The sequence below is a fragment of the Drosophila serrata genome, unplaced genomic scaffold (genome assembly GCF_035046125.1).
Source record: "Drosophila serrata isolate PLE 108 unplaced genomic scaffold, ASM3504612v1 contig_293, whole genome shotgun sequence".
NCBI lineage: Eukaryota > Metazoa > Arthropoda > Insecta > Diptera > Drosophilidae > Drosophila > Drosophila serrata.
The window spans coordinates 1,339,414-1,357,273 of record NW_028257191.1 but is presented as its reverse complement, the minus strand read 5'-3'; the positions used below and the strand labels follow the sequence as shown (position 1 = coordinate 1,357,273).

Here is a 17,860-nt window from a genome sequence, read left to right as displayed (position 1 = left end):
TCGAGTTTTGCAGCAACAAATCAACGCTTTTCGAGACTGTCCCATGATAATGGCTTTTTTGTTTTTGTCTCGTTGATTTTCCTATCCGAATTATTTGTTATGAAACGTAAGTACTGGAAGTTGTAAAAATCATAGCGTTGGTACATTGCAGCAATGCCTTGGGATTGTGTAAAGGCTATAAATACGGGACCCAAAACCCTTACCTGTGGTACGCCAGCTTGAATAAATCGGGTAACCGTTCTCCTCTCACTTTGACCATGAAGTATGGTTCTAGCAAGTAAGATTTAAATAGTTAACGATCGTGCCAAACTCGATCAAAATGTTCCTTAACAATGAAAGGCAATGCCTTCAACACATCTATATGATCTGGAGTTTCATGATGGTTCCTAAAGCTAAACGGGTAGTCTGGAATGTCATCCTCAATTTATCTTTTGGACATTTTAGAAAATGTGATCATAGAGTTGAGAAGAATAATTATATACATATATACATTATATTTGACAAAAATGGACCGATTCTTAATAATTCTTGAAGTAACAGCACCTTAAAAGTAACAAAAAACTTACACTTCGAAAAATGTATTCATTTATAAGAGCACGACACAATTTTATTAATATTTAAATTAAATTAATTTATAAAACTTCCCTCTAGTTTAAACTTAATTACTTTTGGACCATCTCTTTTTAATCTATTCTAATCATAAATAATCTAAAACAACATAAACTATAGTTGAGTACATGTTTTTTGAAAAACTCGTATTTATTTAAGTTTAGCAACAATGTGACAACATATTATGAATTGACTTAGGTAATTACTAAATCGCTTAAATCAAGGGAATAACGTGTTAATAAAATGAATTTTTAATCGTCGACTAGTCTAAATGTTTATATAAATGAAAATACATATTGCACATAATTAATTATTCGTTGTATTTCTATTTGTATTATTTTATATTTTTTAGTTAATGCAGTACTAATCCAGTCTTGGGTTGCCTGATGACTACATGGCTCTACCAAATGTTATTAATGTACGAGAAATATTGTTCAAATTTTTGTTGTGTTCCCATATAGGGATTTTTTACAAGTTTGGAATTAAAAATCAATCTGCCATGTAGTAATAATTGAAAATAACATTGCTGCATTTTAATAAGTTGTTCCGTTATTAAACAACATATTCAATAAAAAGAAACTTTTTGTTTTACAAATAGATTTGAATATATTGCACATGTACAAAAATCATTTATCACTAACTACAAAACTAAGATTTCACCCTTATGTTTAAGAGTTCCTTGTATTTGTTTTATAGTCTAGACAAATATGCATTTTTTTATAAAATTGGAAAATGAAATGAATGCAAAATTACTTGGTAAAGAGGAACGGGTGTAAAAAAAAAACCTCACTGCTCTTTCAGAGTTTCATAGAGCCGAGTCTGTGCCCGATCTTGATCAACCGGAGGCGTTGTTGGTGAGAAAATAACGAATCAAGTATCCTAATGCTTGATCATCAGTATGTTTAGTGGAATATTACTATAGTGGAATATAGCTGTAGCTATTGGTGCGCTTGTAAATACTCAGCTCCTTCTCCGACTGGGACCGCGGCTTGCGTTTGGATGAGGAGGCCCTCTTCTTCTTAGTCTTGTTGTTAGACTTCCTGGCCTGAACATCGTAGCAGCGTTCGATTTTTTGGTCTTTGCTATCCTTACACTCATAGCAGACCCTATTTTCCTGCTGGTGGCGCAAACACAAGCTGCTAGGAGCGTCAGGCTTCAGTTTCTGATAATCTTTCTTTATTTTTTGCGGATCGGTGCGATAGCGCTTGTACTGGGTGTCACTGCCGTAGGCATACTGCTCCGGTTGATTTTCGTGGGAGTAGCTGCACGTCTCGGATACCTCGTTGTTCTTAAGCTGTATGCATACCTCGCATAGCTTGCCATCCTTTCGCTTTACGCGTCGGCAACGATGGTCTTTTATGTTAGTGGGCTCCACAGCTTGGGTTTCCTCCTGCAGTTCCCGGACGTCGTCGATATTAGCCCCAGCCGCATCTCGATCAAAGTATTCCTTTACAAAATGTTCGTAGTTGCGCTCGTAATCCTCACCAGAATATCCCTCATGACTCGTTTCCGCACTTTGGCTGTCCACTTCTTCATTTACCGCATCGGCGTCCACATCGACGTCCAAATAATCGTCCGCCTTGGCTTGTGCTCGAGTGGTTGTGGTCGCTGTGACTTGCATAATTCCAGGTAACTTGTCCACTTTTGACTGATCTACGTCGGTGAGGGCATTCAGGCGCTCAAGAAGCTTGCCAGAAGCGAAAGCATCCCAGTAGTTAACTCTGCGGTCGTAACTGTCCGCGAACGAAACGAGCAGTCCGACCAGCAACAGCTCCGGCAGCCACATTGTACTGAAAGTTTTGAATGCCTCTATGCATCGTGTCTTTTATACACCCTGTCTCAGAAGCCAAGACCAATGAAGCCTGTCCAACCACAGACGCATAAGGAAGTGTGGCTTAACCGAGATCGAAGGGAAATGCGAGTGGAGGAAGGCAAGATTTATTTTGTGTGGTCAATCAACTAAATCAAACCAAAACTGAACAAAATAAGATAAGGAACGAGATGGAATGGTCAACCGAACAAGGGGCATGAGTTGGTGGTGGGTGAGGGGTAAGGGGTAGTGAAGCAACAACTACGCTACGCGTTGCACATCGCTCAGCCGCTGCGCGCCTACAGTAGGGGGGGCAGGACGGGCGGCAGGTTGACGCTGGTGGCGCAATTCTCGCCGCTTCTCGCGCAGAATCTGTTTCGTCTGGGAGGTGTCCAGCTCCTCCCACCCACCGACACTGTCATCCACCCAATCCTCGAGATCAGCCTGCACAGAGAAACCGAATAAATATCAATATAAATATGCGTTACTTTGGTTCTGACACTCTTACGTTATTACTAATGGGCACTACGTCCTGTGCCTGAAGTCTTGAAAAGTCTGTTTGGTGAAGGCTGCCAGTTGCACTCGAGCTGCTGCCGTTGTCGAGGTAGTATTTCACTTGAGGCTTAATAGTTGGAGCCAGTTCCTAAAATAATTAAAATAATACCATAAATTACCTAACTTATATATTTGTACTAAGTTTGTAGACTTTAATTCTTCCAAACTATTTTTTTTTTTTTGATTATACATAAATACCGGTATTAAACCCTTTTAAATGATTTTTTAAACTTTCAATTCGATTTATATAATCTATTTTCGAAGTTCTTACACCCTTACAGTTTACTATTTGATTGTTAAAAAGTAATTTAATTTGATCAAACGAAAAGAATAACTAACAGAAATGTTATAAAACAACAAACCAATAGAAAAACATGTTGGCAGCTATACGAAGTACGAAATTCTAAAATAATACAATATGGTCATATCTGAAGTTAGATGAAAATACGTTGAAAATTAGAAAAATCACTTTTTTTCCGATAGTTTCTATTGCAGCTCTATAAAATAATCTTTCGATCCGGCACGTTTCAACTTATATACGAGTGAGAGTATATAGAAGACTAACTACAAAGTTTCAATAAAATAGCTTTAAAAGCAATTGACCATCTATTTGCGCAGTTTTTTTTAAACAACTTTTTCAAACTACAAATTCAAATCAGACTTTTTCTTAAATTATGCCAAGCCGAGCCAAATCCTAATTTAACCAAAAGCTCTATTCTTTTAGATCAGGTCCCGACGGAATACCTCAACGGAATATCCTTCGGAATCTCGCGTTCTCCTCCTTTAATCATTTGCTAATTCTCTCCAGAAAAAGAAAGCAAATTGGATTTCAACAAATAGAGAGCACCTCTGTAAATTAGTTATTTCTGCATGTAAACATGAATTTATAAAGCGAAAACAAATAAAATCTAATTTCAGTAAAGCATTTGACTCTGTTAAAATAGCTTGTCTAATGTACTCCGGGTTACCTTTGTCGTCCAGCACGGGTCCCTTATTTTGTACATAATTTATTAAAGACCTGCCCAAAGTTTTAACTTACTCCATGGTATTTACATATATACGCCTTGCGTACAATACAGTCGGATTTACAAACAGATCATAATAATTTATAATAATTTCGGATCTAAATGCAAGCTAATGACATTCTCTCCTGTCGTTCCCAAGCTTGCGGCTAATACGCTGAACTGCTGATCTATGGAAAGAATTAAATTAGTTGATGATTTGGGCGTCCGCTTGGACCCTACATTTGACTTTATCGATCATATGTCGTCTATGCTGAATAGAGCCAGGGGTGTGCTTGGATTTATTTACATGCATCAAATCGGTTCAAAAGAGCCATTTAAACTGGGATGCAGACCAAAGATTACCATCCTAGTCTAGTAGATTTCTCCCAACTAACTTATCTTCCTTAGCCAATCATTATCTTATTTATAACTTTGTCGTGGAGACTTGGAAAGTGCTTACTTGTTAGGTCAGCTCAATTTCTTCGTAGCAAGTAAATTGCTGAACCCTTTAGAGTCTTTTGTGCAAAATTATATTATATCTAACGTATGTAGATAGCCTTCCTAAGCTAAAAACTTTAATCCTAACCCACTCAGTAACATGCAAGGCAACAAATAGACAGCACGCTGAGCGTTCGTTTCTCGTATTCTTTCCTATTTTTTCTATCGCGTCCAACACAAATAATCATGTGCTTGGTACGGAAAGAATGACACTCTCTATTCTTAATTATCCATAAGGTCGATACTTATAATTCAAGAAGGGATGAGGTGGTCAGTTTAGAGCACCCACGTCACCAAAGAGATCGACGACGATGTCGGCGAAAACATCTCTGAGAAGGCGGAATAATATCCATAAATTAGTATTGACTTCTTGCATAAATTAAGTTTTTAATTAAAGGTGTTTGGGCCAATATACAACTGTGAAATTAAAAACTTACACTGAAGAAGTCAGGTTCTGGTTCCTCCTTTGGTGGCGTTGGCGGCTGGGCCATCCGTTGACGGTACTGCTCAATGTGTTCCTCCACGGTTCGCGGACTTTCGTCCCATGAGTTCCAGTCACGATCTCGAGGACCCGCCAGTGATCTGCCCTCCGTGCGTCCACCCGGATAGGTAGTCGTTAAGTCGCCTCGCTCAACGACAACATTCACCGCTTGCAACTGGTCGCTGGCATTAAAAGAGCCCCCGTGGCTCATCTTTCGGTGTCTAGAGAAGCAACACAAGGCACGCCGGCACAATGTGATGATGCCTAAAACCAGCATCTTGATTTGCTGTAGCATTCTCAATAATTATTTACAAAATATTAATTCTATTAACATAGAGCTGAGAAAACATCGATTGTACTATCGATAGCGTTGATGTTTAAAAATATTCGATACATCGATGTTTCTTTTTCAACGTCGATGCCAAAATTCAAGAGGATATGTTTGAATAGACAATTCACATCATCGTTATTTCTGGATAAAACATAGGAAAATTATATGTATATTATTATTATAAATATATATTGCAATATAAATGCAAGTATTAAAATTAATGAAATTGTGTTAAAGGAGTCAGACTGACTTGTATTGCTTGCATTGATTGTAAACAATTTGTACTAATAGCTTACCCCACAATGAAAGTTGAGGCACATACCAGGAGAAGAGAATGACATCGTCGCCCAAGAACAGATTATTTGAGTTATAAAATTTCCCTTGTCACTTAAATCGCATAAAATGGGCTATGTCACTACGTCTTCTATTAATTCTACCTCTTTCTTCAACCAGGTAAAGTTTTCTATTCAACTTTTTTTTCCCTCCTGCGTTCCGTACTTTTCGCAATATTAGTATCCAATCAAAAAAATCAGAGAGTTCTCCTTTTTGCTCTTTTCGTCCTTTTTCTATATGAATTTTAGAATTTAATTATAATAATAATTGCAAAATACCAGCAAAAAAAAAGTGAACTTTGGGACCGTTTTAACAACTCGTTCTATAATGAGCTCTAAGCTACAGCTGTTCGATCAGCTGTTATCGGGTGGTTGATTGAGCTCTGTGGAAATACGTTTCACCAATCGGCTTCTACCAATAATTCCCACTGTTTCACATAGATCCATATAGCATGTTCAGAGAAACAAGCAACAACGATCGATAAAACATCAATGCCTTTAAAGAATCGAAACTATTTTTTAGGCATATAATTTAAGGCTTTATGTTTATTTAACATTGATTTTGTGAAAATTTTGGTTGTCCCCATTTATGTTCCTGAAAGTTTAAATACTTAGATGCATCGATGTTTCTCCACATCTAGTAAATTCATTTCAGAAGTACTTTTATTTTGCTAAGCGTCTTATCTTTCCTACAGCTCGAACCGTTCTATTAATTAGATTGTATTACAGAGACCGCAAAAATATTTAAACATTTTTCGCGCCGATGTCCTGGTTATTTTCTTCGGTTTTGATTCCGCTTATCTTAACCGGATAATTTAACCGCTTTTAAGAAAAGGTAAAAGCGAGATTTAGGGATGAAGCGATCCCTTGCAATATATCAACAAACAATATGTAAATATAAATATTAAACGGATTACCTAAAATATATTTTTTTTCTTCTATTTATTTTATTTAACTTATTTCACTAAACCTAAAAAATAAAAACCTAAAATCACTCCGCGAATGTCCGCGATGCAACTTACTCAAGGAGCGAACAAGCACCTTGCACTTTAGCCGAAAATGAATTTAAAGAGACTGACTTCATTCTAAATCAACCGGTTAGGTAATTCGCGAACCAAACATGCGAGCTCTGTTTAAAGCTTTAAGTTATCGGTATCCGGAATCAAATGAAGGTTATTCAAAAACGTTATATATGTAACTGCATTGTATTTTTTTTATAATATACAACATTAATAGCGATAAAAAAAAAATTAGCTGCTAAAAGATATGTTGTTTTGCCTTGTTAGCTGCCTATGTACTACCAGTCGTCTTCAACGTTATTGGAGATCTCCAGGCGGAAGGAGGTTTGAAAGTCCTGCAGCTTTCGACGGAAGTTTCTGCTTAACGGGTTGAAACGAAGATCTACCAAAACAAGACCGGAACTGGATATAGCCTCTTCAGTATCAATTTCTGTGACGATTAAAGAGCAAATTAATGCATGGGTCGGGTAAGAATAGCATTTAGTGACTACGCTTACCCAATATGGCATTGTGTTGAGCATCAAGATGGGTAAGACTCTGCAGCTTAAAGACTACTTGAGGTAAGACTATAAAGGAGTTGTGGGAGATATTCAGAATAGTCAAGCTAGTCAAATTCTTTAATTCTTCTGGTAGCCTCGTCAGCTTGTTATGTGAAAGATTGAGATCTGAAAAGATCAATTGTTAATTTTTCCAAAAATGTTTAGACAGGGTTAGAAGAGACTCACCTGTAATCAAACTGAACTTTTGCGAAAACTTTGGTGAGACACTCTTTAGAACGTTCCCACTAAGGTTGCAGGTCTGCAACTCTGTATTTCGCATTAAGTGATACACTGCATCTGGTATTTGCATTAGTTCACATTGAGAGAGATCTAGAATTGTAGTAGAAATAATTAAATAAATAAAATAAGCTACCGTATTTAAGAAAGTGTAGTAGTTGATTGTGCACACTCAATGACACAACGTGTACGAAGAACTGCAAAAAAAATTGTGAGTCGATTCTCCAGAATAAAATCGATTAAATAAAACTAAAAAATATCCTTTTTTTGTGTATTTTGTATAACTACTTAACATACATACATATTTAAATTTGTTAAGCTGAGAACATATACAATCTAAAACCTCACTGGGTAAGATACCAAAAATTTGGGTCTATTTTATATACTGTTTTAAATATTTGTTTATTAATTTTTAAACTATATATTAAACCTTTTAAGCCCGAAAGCCAAGCAGCTCGCAACACAAAAAAGAACTTGAAAGTGTCACTGAAATTGATGCTAAAGAAAAAAATTCAGTTTTAAGATGTAGCTTAAATTTTTAAAATTTAAATTTAAAATGTTTTAAACTTGAATTGGGATTCATTACTTGTATTCAAATTTGTGTAAATGTGTCCTTAAGACAAAAATATATATTTTAATAAAATTATATACCAATATTTTTTAAGTGTTAACGATACATCGATTGTTTCAACAAAACAAAATGATCGATAGTATCGATGTTGAAATAGATTTTTTCCCAGCTCTACTGTGTACATGGATAGCACCTTCGATGCTTTGGGCTTTATTTTAGGGATGCAGAAACATCGATGTGTGCGTCAATCGATCTTTTCTATGTTTAAAAAAAAACATCGAGTGAAACATCGATGTTTCTAAAAAAAAATTGAATTTAACAATATGACTAGATTTTATTCGAGATCTGTGATATCAGGACTATCAATAGTATTATTGAAATGTGAATTCTTATTGTTAAATAAAAGCTTGTTCACAGAGCGTTGTCCTGTGGTCACTTATAGTTTGTCCAGCTTTGCTGAACACTCTTTCCGCTTCGCATGACGAGGCTTGTATAGACAAGTATTTGGCTGCTAAAAACATCATGTGTAAAAACATCGATGGTGGTGACCCAGCCATCGATGGTTCCGATGATTTGCAAACATCGATAACATCGATGTTTCTGCACCTCTACTTTATTTTTGATCACACGAACCTTCATACAAAAATGTACAATATATACATACATATGTACATAAATCTTTGAAACAATACAACACTTTTATTAAGATTCTTTTATTGATTTTCTTTCACTCTACACATATTATTAATAAAGTTCACTTTATTTATAATTTTCATAATGAATTATTGACCTTTCTTTGAAAGTATACATACGTATGTCTACATATGAACATATGTACATATATAGCGCCTAAGATTCGATTACATGTGCCTTAGATTCTTTAAATTACATTATGTACATACATACATATGTACGTATTGTAATACGCATTAATAACTTCATGCATACATATGTATGTATGTATATATGAATGTACATTTTACTTCCGAATGTCTATTTTTATTTTTTATATATAGCACTACATCTGGCCGACTTACCCAAATGTGAATTTTCGGTAGCAGCCTCGCACCTTTCAATCACCTTTACAACCAAGTGCGCCATCTTTACCGGCTTTACACCCCCTTTATATGTAACTATGTACCTATGTATGTATGTACATATGTACCTATGTTTGATAAATTCTTTGTTCTCTGATAATTCGAAACTTATGTTATCACACGATGCGGCCCAAAAAAAACTAAGAACATGAATGAAACGGCCAAAATACATTTTCCATTAATACATACATACATATGTATGTATGTACATGCATACAAACACGAATACAAAGCGGAACAAGAATCCTAGTCTCTTTGTATGTGGGTGTCAATGATCGCAAGCTTTTTAGAATAGAAAATTGTAAAAGAATGAAAGAGAATCAACAAAATAACAAAAATAGCTATTTTGTAGTCACTGACAACTAGTGATGTATTTTTTTCTTGGCAAAATAAGCTGGATTAACAAAAAGAAATAGCTAAGAAAATAAATAAATTTTGTAGAAAAAAAGTTCCGAAAATTTATTGCAGCAGGTACCTTATTTATTTATTGTTTCAGTGGTTGATTGGTTACCTTAAACAGTACCTATTTTGTAGCTGTTGTTGGTAGTTGGTAAGTAAAACAGCAATTATTGTGTATCTGGACGGTAAATTGGTACTTATTGTGTCGGCGCAGTTCCCACCTTACAATTAAGGTAACTTCATTGCTAATTGAAATATATTTCTATATATGGACCATCACTTACAAAAGCGTTTATCGCATTAAAGTCAATTTTATTTGAAATTTATATTTTTACCAATTTATTTGACTGCAAACCCGCTTGACATTTAATGAAGGATATGCAGCGAAACTAAAACTTTATTCCAGAGCTTTACAGTGTGTTATCGAAATATTTTTCGCGGCACCAGGGTAGAAATAAAATACTCCAGGATATAAATAAATAAAATTTCAATTGCAAGAATTGAATGAATAAATTCACCTTTCAAACTTAATTAAAACATATAGTAAAAGTTAATTTAAAAGTTTATTTAGATGTGCTAAAAAAAAGGTAGAATTCCCGCTGTCCCTCGGAATCACACTTTCAAAAAAGCCAAATCTGACGGGAAAAAAGACAAAATGACATAGCTAATGACGACTATAGTCAAAATAATAGGATTCTTTTCGCAATATTTTAGAAACAAGAAAGATAAACAAACAATTTAATAAGTCAGACTGTTCTTGATTGCCTTCCTTTAGCTCTCCCCTTCAGACCCCTTACATATTTTAAACGATTAATTCCACAGTAATGTGCGGAAAAGCTGAGTCCACAGATGCAAGTATAAAATGGGATACCTCTTCAACATGTTTATAGTTTTGACGATCTCTCTGATTTCTTCTGATTCTCTCTTTATGTTTATAATTTCCACTTACTTTTGCGAAATAAATTTAAATTAAAAATTCTGATTAATAATCATCCTGTTTTAGAAATATAATGACAAAAAAAGGTTTAGCTACTCGATTTAAGTTAAAAATTTAAGAATAAAAACATTCTAGTGTATTAAAAAAAAAAAAAATTCAGATTGACTTTTAAGTTATTTAACAATATTTTAAAACGTTGATTTTAAGAAAAAATGCATATTACAACAAAATCTAAAGGAGAAATTTAAGGCAGACAGCACTCTATATTTTGTTTCCGGTTTCTTTAATTAAATCGCGATCCCAAAACTAAATACGGAATCGACTCTTTGATCATGAATAATGATTTAAGAAATATAAAAATGATTTTAAGGGCCGATATCCTAATATCCGGTGTATTTATAATTATAGAGTCCCAATATCTCTTCTGTGTTAATTCGTGGCAAACATCTGGATTTACAGCATCCTGCAAAGTTGAATCTCAACAAAATCTGAGTGGTGTGGCATTGCATATCCGCAAGCACATCATAATTAAAATGAAAATATTAATATGAAAGACAAATTTTTAGCTACACCAATCCCTCTAGTTAGAGTGTCAGTCATTCTATATTCATTTGTATATAATTTAGAAAATTTATTTGACATTGACATTGAAATATTGGGTCTTTCATAATTAACTACTCATTTTATTTAATGACATTTTGTAGATGCCGAGAAATTAATTGCGTTCACAACCGTTGAACAACCGTCATCAACAAATAATACAAGTTGTTGATCAGTTTTGATATTTGATATTAATATCACTGGTTTTGTCCAAAAATTATATGTTTTTGACATAACCATCTCTACCACTTTTATACTGTCTTCCTACACATTCCAAACGAGTAATAATCCGGGGTTTAAACAAATAGATTAATTAGTAATTGAATGCACAAATTTTCACAGGCAAGGGGAAGAATTCAGAGTTGCACTAAAAACCTATTACACACTTATCGGCTATATAAGTTCATCAAATTGTGATGGAGAGCAACAAGAAATTTTCGAAAATGCAAAGAATTATGCACCAGCCTGGATTGGCGCCTCAAAAACAGCAGGGATATGGAAGTAATGCAATAAATAAAAAAATTCGATTTTGCTAACAAAATGTTAAAAACGAATTTAGTCAAAGTTAATAGTAGAATTTAAGTTCAAAAATCGGATAGATGATGGTGAAATGAAACATTTTGGGTACATTTCAAGTGTGTGTTTTAACTGTCACATTTTATACTTCAAAACGCATTTAATTATTACCGATATTGCAGATTACAGATGAATTCAGGATATACACATACATAATTTAATGTTAGGTCGCATAATACTCAAATGTAATTAACAGAGCTTACAATCTAAATAGAAACTCATGTTTTATGAAAAAATGTCGATGGTAATGACAGTCAATATATTGATATCAAACTGTACTTGGTTAATTTGATTTACAGGTTTATGTGTATAAGACGGGGAAGTGCGTATTAGCCGCTGTGATTGTTGACTAATTTTTGTTTTCCTAAATGGCCCCCAAATACAGACAATATACATGTACGTATATATTCTATGAATGTGCAACTGCGCATCAGCGAAGGGTATAACGTTAACAATGAGGGATTCAGGGGCTACGGTGAAATGTGCTCTTACCAAGCTTGCGGTTCTCTTTGGCCTCTTCGCATCGCTGTACTACACGGATGACACCCTGTCCGGCGATCGGCGGAAAGGTGCCTATCCCGCCAATCCTGGCTATGTGCGGCGGAACTCGTGGGTCTACCTCTTGCTCGGAACCTTCCTCCTCGTCTGTATTTGAGTTCCTGTTGTCGTTGTTTCTGTTCCCATTACCATCATTTGGATCGTTGTTACCGGCACTTCCAGCATTGTGCTGGATATTTGTGATATCGTTGCCAAAAGGCCGCATGTTTAAACTGAACTTAACTTTGTGCTTTCTTTCCGAACTTCTTAAACTTTTCCTATCTCACAAAAAAAATTAGATCACAATTGGAAGTTTGTTTTAGGGATTCGAAATTAACTTTTTAAAAATTAGTTTTAATATTTTTATTTAGAATATTTAAGCACGAGCTACTACACAACCATCCGAACGTGACTCTCTTGCGCAGTGAAATATGGAAAATGCTTTTTACTTTCGGTTTTTATAGCACGGAAGAATAAAGGAAAATTGCGCACAAGCCAATGAAAAATAAAAAGGCAAGAAAAACAAAAATAATAACACAGTTCAATACGTTGACCACCTAATGCTCTTTGTTTGGTTCACTTATTTAAAAATTCAACAAAAAAATTAGAATTTCACCAATAATGTATAAGCAGTATATTATATACATATTTGAAAACATGGCCTTTGGTGTGGAACTCTGATTAAGGAACAAACAAAAAAAAATTCCCTATCTAATTATTACCATATATTTATACAAGTGCATCCTATTGGCAAATAATAGTTTTGTCGTAGTTTTTATTTTCTTTAATCAAAATTTCATTGACTAAACTAAAAACAAAGTGCATCGAATATATTTAATGTATCTCTCAGTAAACTTCATGAGGAGAGTATATCTGCATAATACGAAATGCCTTGTCATCTCAAGAGCAATAGCCTCTGATATAAACAGTCTTTCTTTCTGTATTCTATAAGCTCATTCTGGTTACGGAAAAGTCTAAAAGTTCAATGAGAAAAGGGAAGAAAATATAGATCGGGAAACGCGAGAGAGAACGCAGCAATTCGAATGCAGAAAGCTCCAAATATAAGCAAATTCACATTAAAGTGGACCTTTACAGTAAAAGATCGGGATGCTAACATTATCCATGCTAATATCATCAGTATTTTGCATGGAACTTAATCAACGATTCATCAACAACACCGACGTGTCTGCTGATGAATCGACGGAATCTATAACCGGCTCTATTTTAAGGACAAAACAAATTCAGATTGCTATGCTTCATTATACTATTGCATATAACGCAAGTAGGCATTATTATAGTTAAATTTAACGCAAGTAGGCATTATTTTGTCGAATAGGGAATAGGGAATAGGGTGTCAGGGTGTTCAAACCGAAGTTGGCTTCCTGTCTTATTATACCCTTGCAGGGTATTATAATTTCAGTCAGAAGTTTGCAACGCAGTGAAGGAGTCACCTCCGACCATATAAAGTACATGTAGCTGGCATACAAGCGATCGTTAGATATGGAGGAAAATCCAAACTGTGAATGTAAAACTGTAAATACATATAATATGTAAACTAAACTACTACAATGGTGAACTCCTGGGAAGAACTAGGAAGACATTTATTCATAAAATATTTAAGGGTTTCTAGTTTGGCACGCAGAAGTTTGTATACAATCGATCGAAAAAGATTTATTTACTCAGGGGTTTCCCTCTATACAACTGAATTCCTGAAAATATCGGTTATGCACATATCTGCGATATATGTACATATGTATGAATCTAGCCGGATAGTAATGACTAAAAACAGTGAACCCCAAAGTGTTCAACCAAAATCACAATGGCAAGACTGGCTTTTCATTCACTTTGCCTATATTCAGCGATCTCGAAGTCTAAAAATATCGACTAAGATATTTGTAATGGATCAGTTGTCGATATTTTTAGTCATTTAGGAAATATTAACAGTGTTGCAAAATGCATAATATTTGCAAGAGTATAAGAGTTGTCTGGTTACGCAAAGTTGGGACTCAAACTTACTGTTTGAGACGCAACTAACTATGCAAGTGGGGCTCAAATTATTTAACTTAACTATTCTTGCAGAAGAAAAACGTATATTTCTTAATAACTACAGAATAAGCTTATTCATTAGTCTCCGTGTCAGATTACATACAATATGGTTATGATTAATTTGATTCTTTATAAATCTTTTACGTGTAAGCAATGTCAAAACCTTTATAAAACTAAAATATTATTATTACTATTTTCCGTAATTTTATTTTTCTTTGTTTTTAAGACATAAGACGAATAATCTAAAAAATTTGTAGTCAATAGAAGTCCACTCTAATTGATATAAGTATGTAAATATGTAAATACGTACTTCATTTAGCTGCTTTTACGCATCTGCTGTTTTCTGTTGTTTTGATACTGGAATATTATATTGTTGAATCAAAACAAGACATGTTATTGCGACATTTCCTAGTAATACTTATATTATTGTATATTTACCTGTATTTCTCATTGCACACTAATTAACTGCATCGCAGTGTTATCAGTTCGACAAAAGAACGGGAAATTTAAAGGTTGCAAAGACATTTATTTCATTGTATTAGAATATATGTAAACGATTATAGCGACGCGATAAAAAGATACAAAAATTGCTGCCAAAAGCTCTTTAGTCTTTGTAAAGATACCACATATGGGCATTTCCACAGAATGGTAAACATCATGGCAAAAAAATGAAAAGTTCTTAAAAACGTTTTTTCTATCATAGTTGCATTAAGAAATATATCAAATAAAATTTGATTAATAATTCGCACAATTGATATTTTTGAATATTATAATAAAAACATCATAAACAAGAAAGAAAATTAACTTCGAAGCAGGGAAGTTTGTATATCCTTGCAGATTAAAATTCAGACATTACTAATTAATGGAATATAAGTTATAAATTAAAATGAAATTATTAAATTAATTAGTTAAAAAAAACAACGAAGGACAGCCTACTTTTATTATATTCACCTATACATATTTTATTTTCTGTTTTACATTTACATTTAACGATCTTTTCTATGACAGCTTATATACGAGTGAACGTTAATGCAAACTTAACTGAAGTTGCATTAAGATAGTTTCAAAACGAGAAACCAGACGGACGGATATGGATAGATCGACTCGGCTGTTGATGATGATCAAGAATATTAACAAAAACATTTATGTAATATAAATATCTTGAGGCCTTTTTGTTTTTTTTTCTGTTATCCCATATCTAAAACTATTATATATTGCTTCGGCCAGTGTCGCAAAAAATCTAATAAAAATATTAAAAAATAAAACCAACTGTACTAACCTATACAAGTTAATGTAATGATGTCTTATAAGAAAATATATAACGTCATCATGAACTGCTTCTACTACTTTCAGGCTACTTCTTTAGTTGTGGCCTTTTGATACGTAAAATGCAGTTTTCATTAATCGGAGGCTTCATTAAAATCTTAAGAGATACAACTATATTCATGTATGCATGTGTGTTATTTGGCCCGGTTTTTTTTTTAACACGACTGGAGTAACACTGATTTGAAAAGATAGTCAATAACAAAGGTTGGGCTTCACAAAATATACCTATTGTATTCCTGTCCACGTCGAAGTACTCCTCTTTACGTACCTTTTTTTATTCCACCAATTTCAAAATTAATATCCAAAAAAGAAATTTTAGTTGATTTTGAGACCAATTCGTCCTCTAATGGGCTCTGAAACATTTTTTAATTACGATTTTTGTTCATTTCAGCAGTATTTTATTATTGTGTCTTAAACATCGATTTTATAAGCTAAGTGCGAGCCATGCCCATCGCAAGTCAGGTCGTACAAATTTTTTTGAACATAATACCCATATATTAACTTTAGGATAGGTTAACCTCAACCTACCCTAATATTATTAATACATTTTGTGAGACTTTAAAACACTGCAAACTCTTGGGAACATTCACTCTTTGTTGAGGAAAATCTTTCGGCATTGTCAATTCAAAAAATTTATTTTTATAAAACCCCTATCTTAAAATTATTTTTAATAGATTGTGTCAGACTTTTACACAATGCACTTTTCGAAACATTCCCTTTTTGTTGGAGAAAAATAGTTCGAGAATCTCAAAGTTCTCGTTACCTAATTCGTTTTAATTTAGTCCATATAATATCAGAAACATATTTCAAGTAATATACAAATTTTGCCATGAACAATAATGAATGAATAATTTAATTTGTGGATTCCATGACAATACTTTAGAATTTGTCAATTATATTCATTTGCAAGGAAGAGGGGAGGATCCGGGGAGAAATAGGAAAACTATAAATAAGGAACCCGTAGGCCATCAAGGTTGAAATAGGACAGTTCCGCAGTTAGCCTTGCCGATCTCGAAAATCTCAATGCATTTGGCAGTTTTTTCAACTTCCAGGCATTTCAAAGGTCGATGTGGACTAAGTCGTCTGCTAACCAGCTTTATCCGTGGCCGGGACTTTGATGGAGTGGATAGAGTGGATAGAGTGGAGCACTGGTGCTACCTTGTTTTTTCCTAAATCACACAGCGGTCCAACATTTCAGTTAGAGGCCATATTCAATCATCCGACTTCCTTAACCAGGCGCTTCAGTGCCGACATATTGAGGTAGTTGGAAACTGTCCTTGACAGCCAGCTCCGCAAGAAATCACTTAGGGACAAACAAAAACAAGCCATATGAGGTGAACTCGTCTTGTGCTTTAAATAGAACCGGTTGTCGACAATTAGAGGTGCAAAAACATCGATGTTTTTGGAATTATCTAAATTATCGATGTTTTTGTACCATCGATATTTTAGTTCCGTCACTATTAAGAAACAAAGCAATGAAAGGTACGTTGAAAAGCGGATTATTTTCTTATTTATTATATAAAAAAGGGGAAAAATGCCACCACAATTCTTTTTTAAAAATATTAAACCTTTATAAGAATGATCTCAGTTATCAGTTTTCTAAGTTGATTTTATGAGGCCATAAATATTTTGTTTTTTTGTTCTTAATTTTTTAAAACATCGATGTCTCCATACATTGATGTTTTGGCAAATGACTAGTATTTAGAGCGGTAACACCTAAAAATCTTTTTGTGCTCGCAATCAGTTTTGTCTCCCCAATATCTTACTAAGAGAATGTCATATGTTGGGTTGTTTATTTACATATATAGTTAAAAAATTTTTTTTTATATGAAAAAATAAGATAAGTCGAAAATGTGCTGGTATGTAACAGTGGCTTCATACTATTGGTTTCAAAAATAGTTTATCGACCTAAGTAATGGAACCAATACTAGAAGGTTCAATATAAACATTAATCCAATTTTCTACCACCTTCTCAACGTTCCACAGAATATCACGGTTTACAATCTATCCGCACAGTTCCTACGTTTGATGATGATGATGGTTGATGGCTTCTGCGAAACCAAAATGAATGAATTATCAACTCTTTTGACTGTTTAATAAAAGAAAAATCGCTGATCGTGGCAAATGCTGTTGACAATATATATTATAATTAATTAGATGACAAGGCATTGAAGAGAATCGAATGATTTTTCTCTAACCAAGAAAAAATATCGCGATGAGTTTGAAAGTGGTAAAGACTCACAATATCTTTTCACAACAAAGTATTAATATATAAAATTGAAACAGTTCGAGACAATTTGGGGATAGAATTGACTGGAAAACACCGATGAGTTTCTTCAGCATTCTTTGAACTGTG

General features: G+C 34.0%; 3 protein-coding genes and 2 long non-coding RNA genes across 8 annotated transcripts; 1 reads left to right on the top strand and 4 right to left on the bottom strand.

Annotated features, from left to right (window-relative positions):
• Positions 1–740: 740 nt before the first annotated feature.
• Positions 741–2,395, bottom strand: LOC110191986 (uncharacterized). The gene has a single exon (XM_020963017.2). The coding sequence runs from the start codon at positions 2,393–2,395 to the stop codon at positions 1,526–1,528; it is 870 nt and encodes a 289-aa protein (XP_020818676.2). The 3' UTR covers positions 741–1,525.
• A 136-nt stretch (positions 2,396–2,531) lies between these two features.
• LOC110191987 (uncharacterized) lies at positions 2,532–5,911 on the bottom strand. Of its 2 annotated transcripts, XM_020963018.2 has the most exons (3): positions 4,914–5,911; positions 2,928–3,062; positions 2,532–2,863 (listed from the first exon to the last, which is right to left on the bottom strand). In XM_020963018.2, exons 1-3 carry the CDS (start codon positions 5,250–5,252, stop codon positions 2,681–2,683), a joined length of 657 nt encoding a protein of 218 aa, XP_020818677.2. In that variant the 5' UTR covers positions 5,253–5,911; the 3' UTR covers positions 2,532–2,680. The 2 variants fall into 2 exon arrangements, with proteins under 2 accessions (XP_020818677.2, XP_086692805.1); XM_086836679.1 differs by lacking the exons at positions 2,532–2,863; positions 2,928–3,062 and adding an exon at positions 4,613–4,805.
• Positions 5,912–6,806: 895 nt separating this feature from the next.
• Sclp (leucine rich repeat containing protein 20 sclp) lies at positions 6,807–12,565 on the bottom strand. 3 transcript variants are annotated; one of them, XM_020942193.2, is made up of 4 exons: positions 12,088–12,565; positions 7,365–7,508; positions 7,137–7,304; positions 6,807–7,069 (listed from the first exon to the last, which is right to left on the bottom strand). In XM_020942193.2, exons 1-4 carry the CDS (start codon positions 12,356–12,358, stop codon positions 6,918–6,920), a joined length of 735 nt encoding a protein of 244 aa, XP_020797852.2. In that variant the 5' UTR covers positions 12,359–12,565; the 3' UTR covers positions 6,807–6,917. The 3 variants fall into 3 exon arrangements, with proteins under 3 accessions (XP_020797852.2, XP_020797854.1, XP_020797853.2); XM_020942195.2 differs by lacking the exon at positions 12,088–12,565 and adding an exon at positions 10,354–10,477; XM_020942194.2 differs by lacking the exon at positions 12,088–12,565 and adding an exon at positions 9,024–9,870.
• Positions 8,580–9,531, top strand: LOC147643104 (uncharacterized). Its single transcript, XR_015272551.1, has 2 exons — positions 8,580–8,938; positions 9,003–9,531. It is a non-coding gene; the product is annotated as an uncharacterized LOC147643104 (long non-coding RNA).
• Positions 12,566–14,200: 1,635 nt separating the features above from the next.
• On the bottom strand, positions 14,201–15,147 carry LOC147643103 (uncharacterized). The gene is made up of 2 exons (XR_015272550.1): positions 14,617–15,147; positions 14,201–14,535 (listed from the first exon to the last, which is right to left on the bottom strand). It is a non-coding gene; the product is annotated as an uncharacterized LOC147643103 (long non-coding RNA).
• Positions 15,148–17,860: the final 2,713 nt, after the last annotated feature.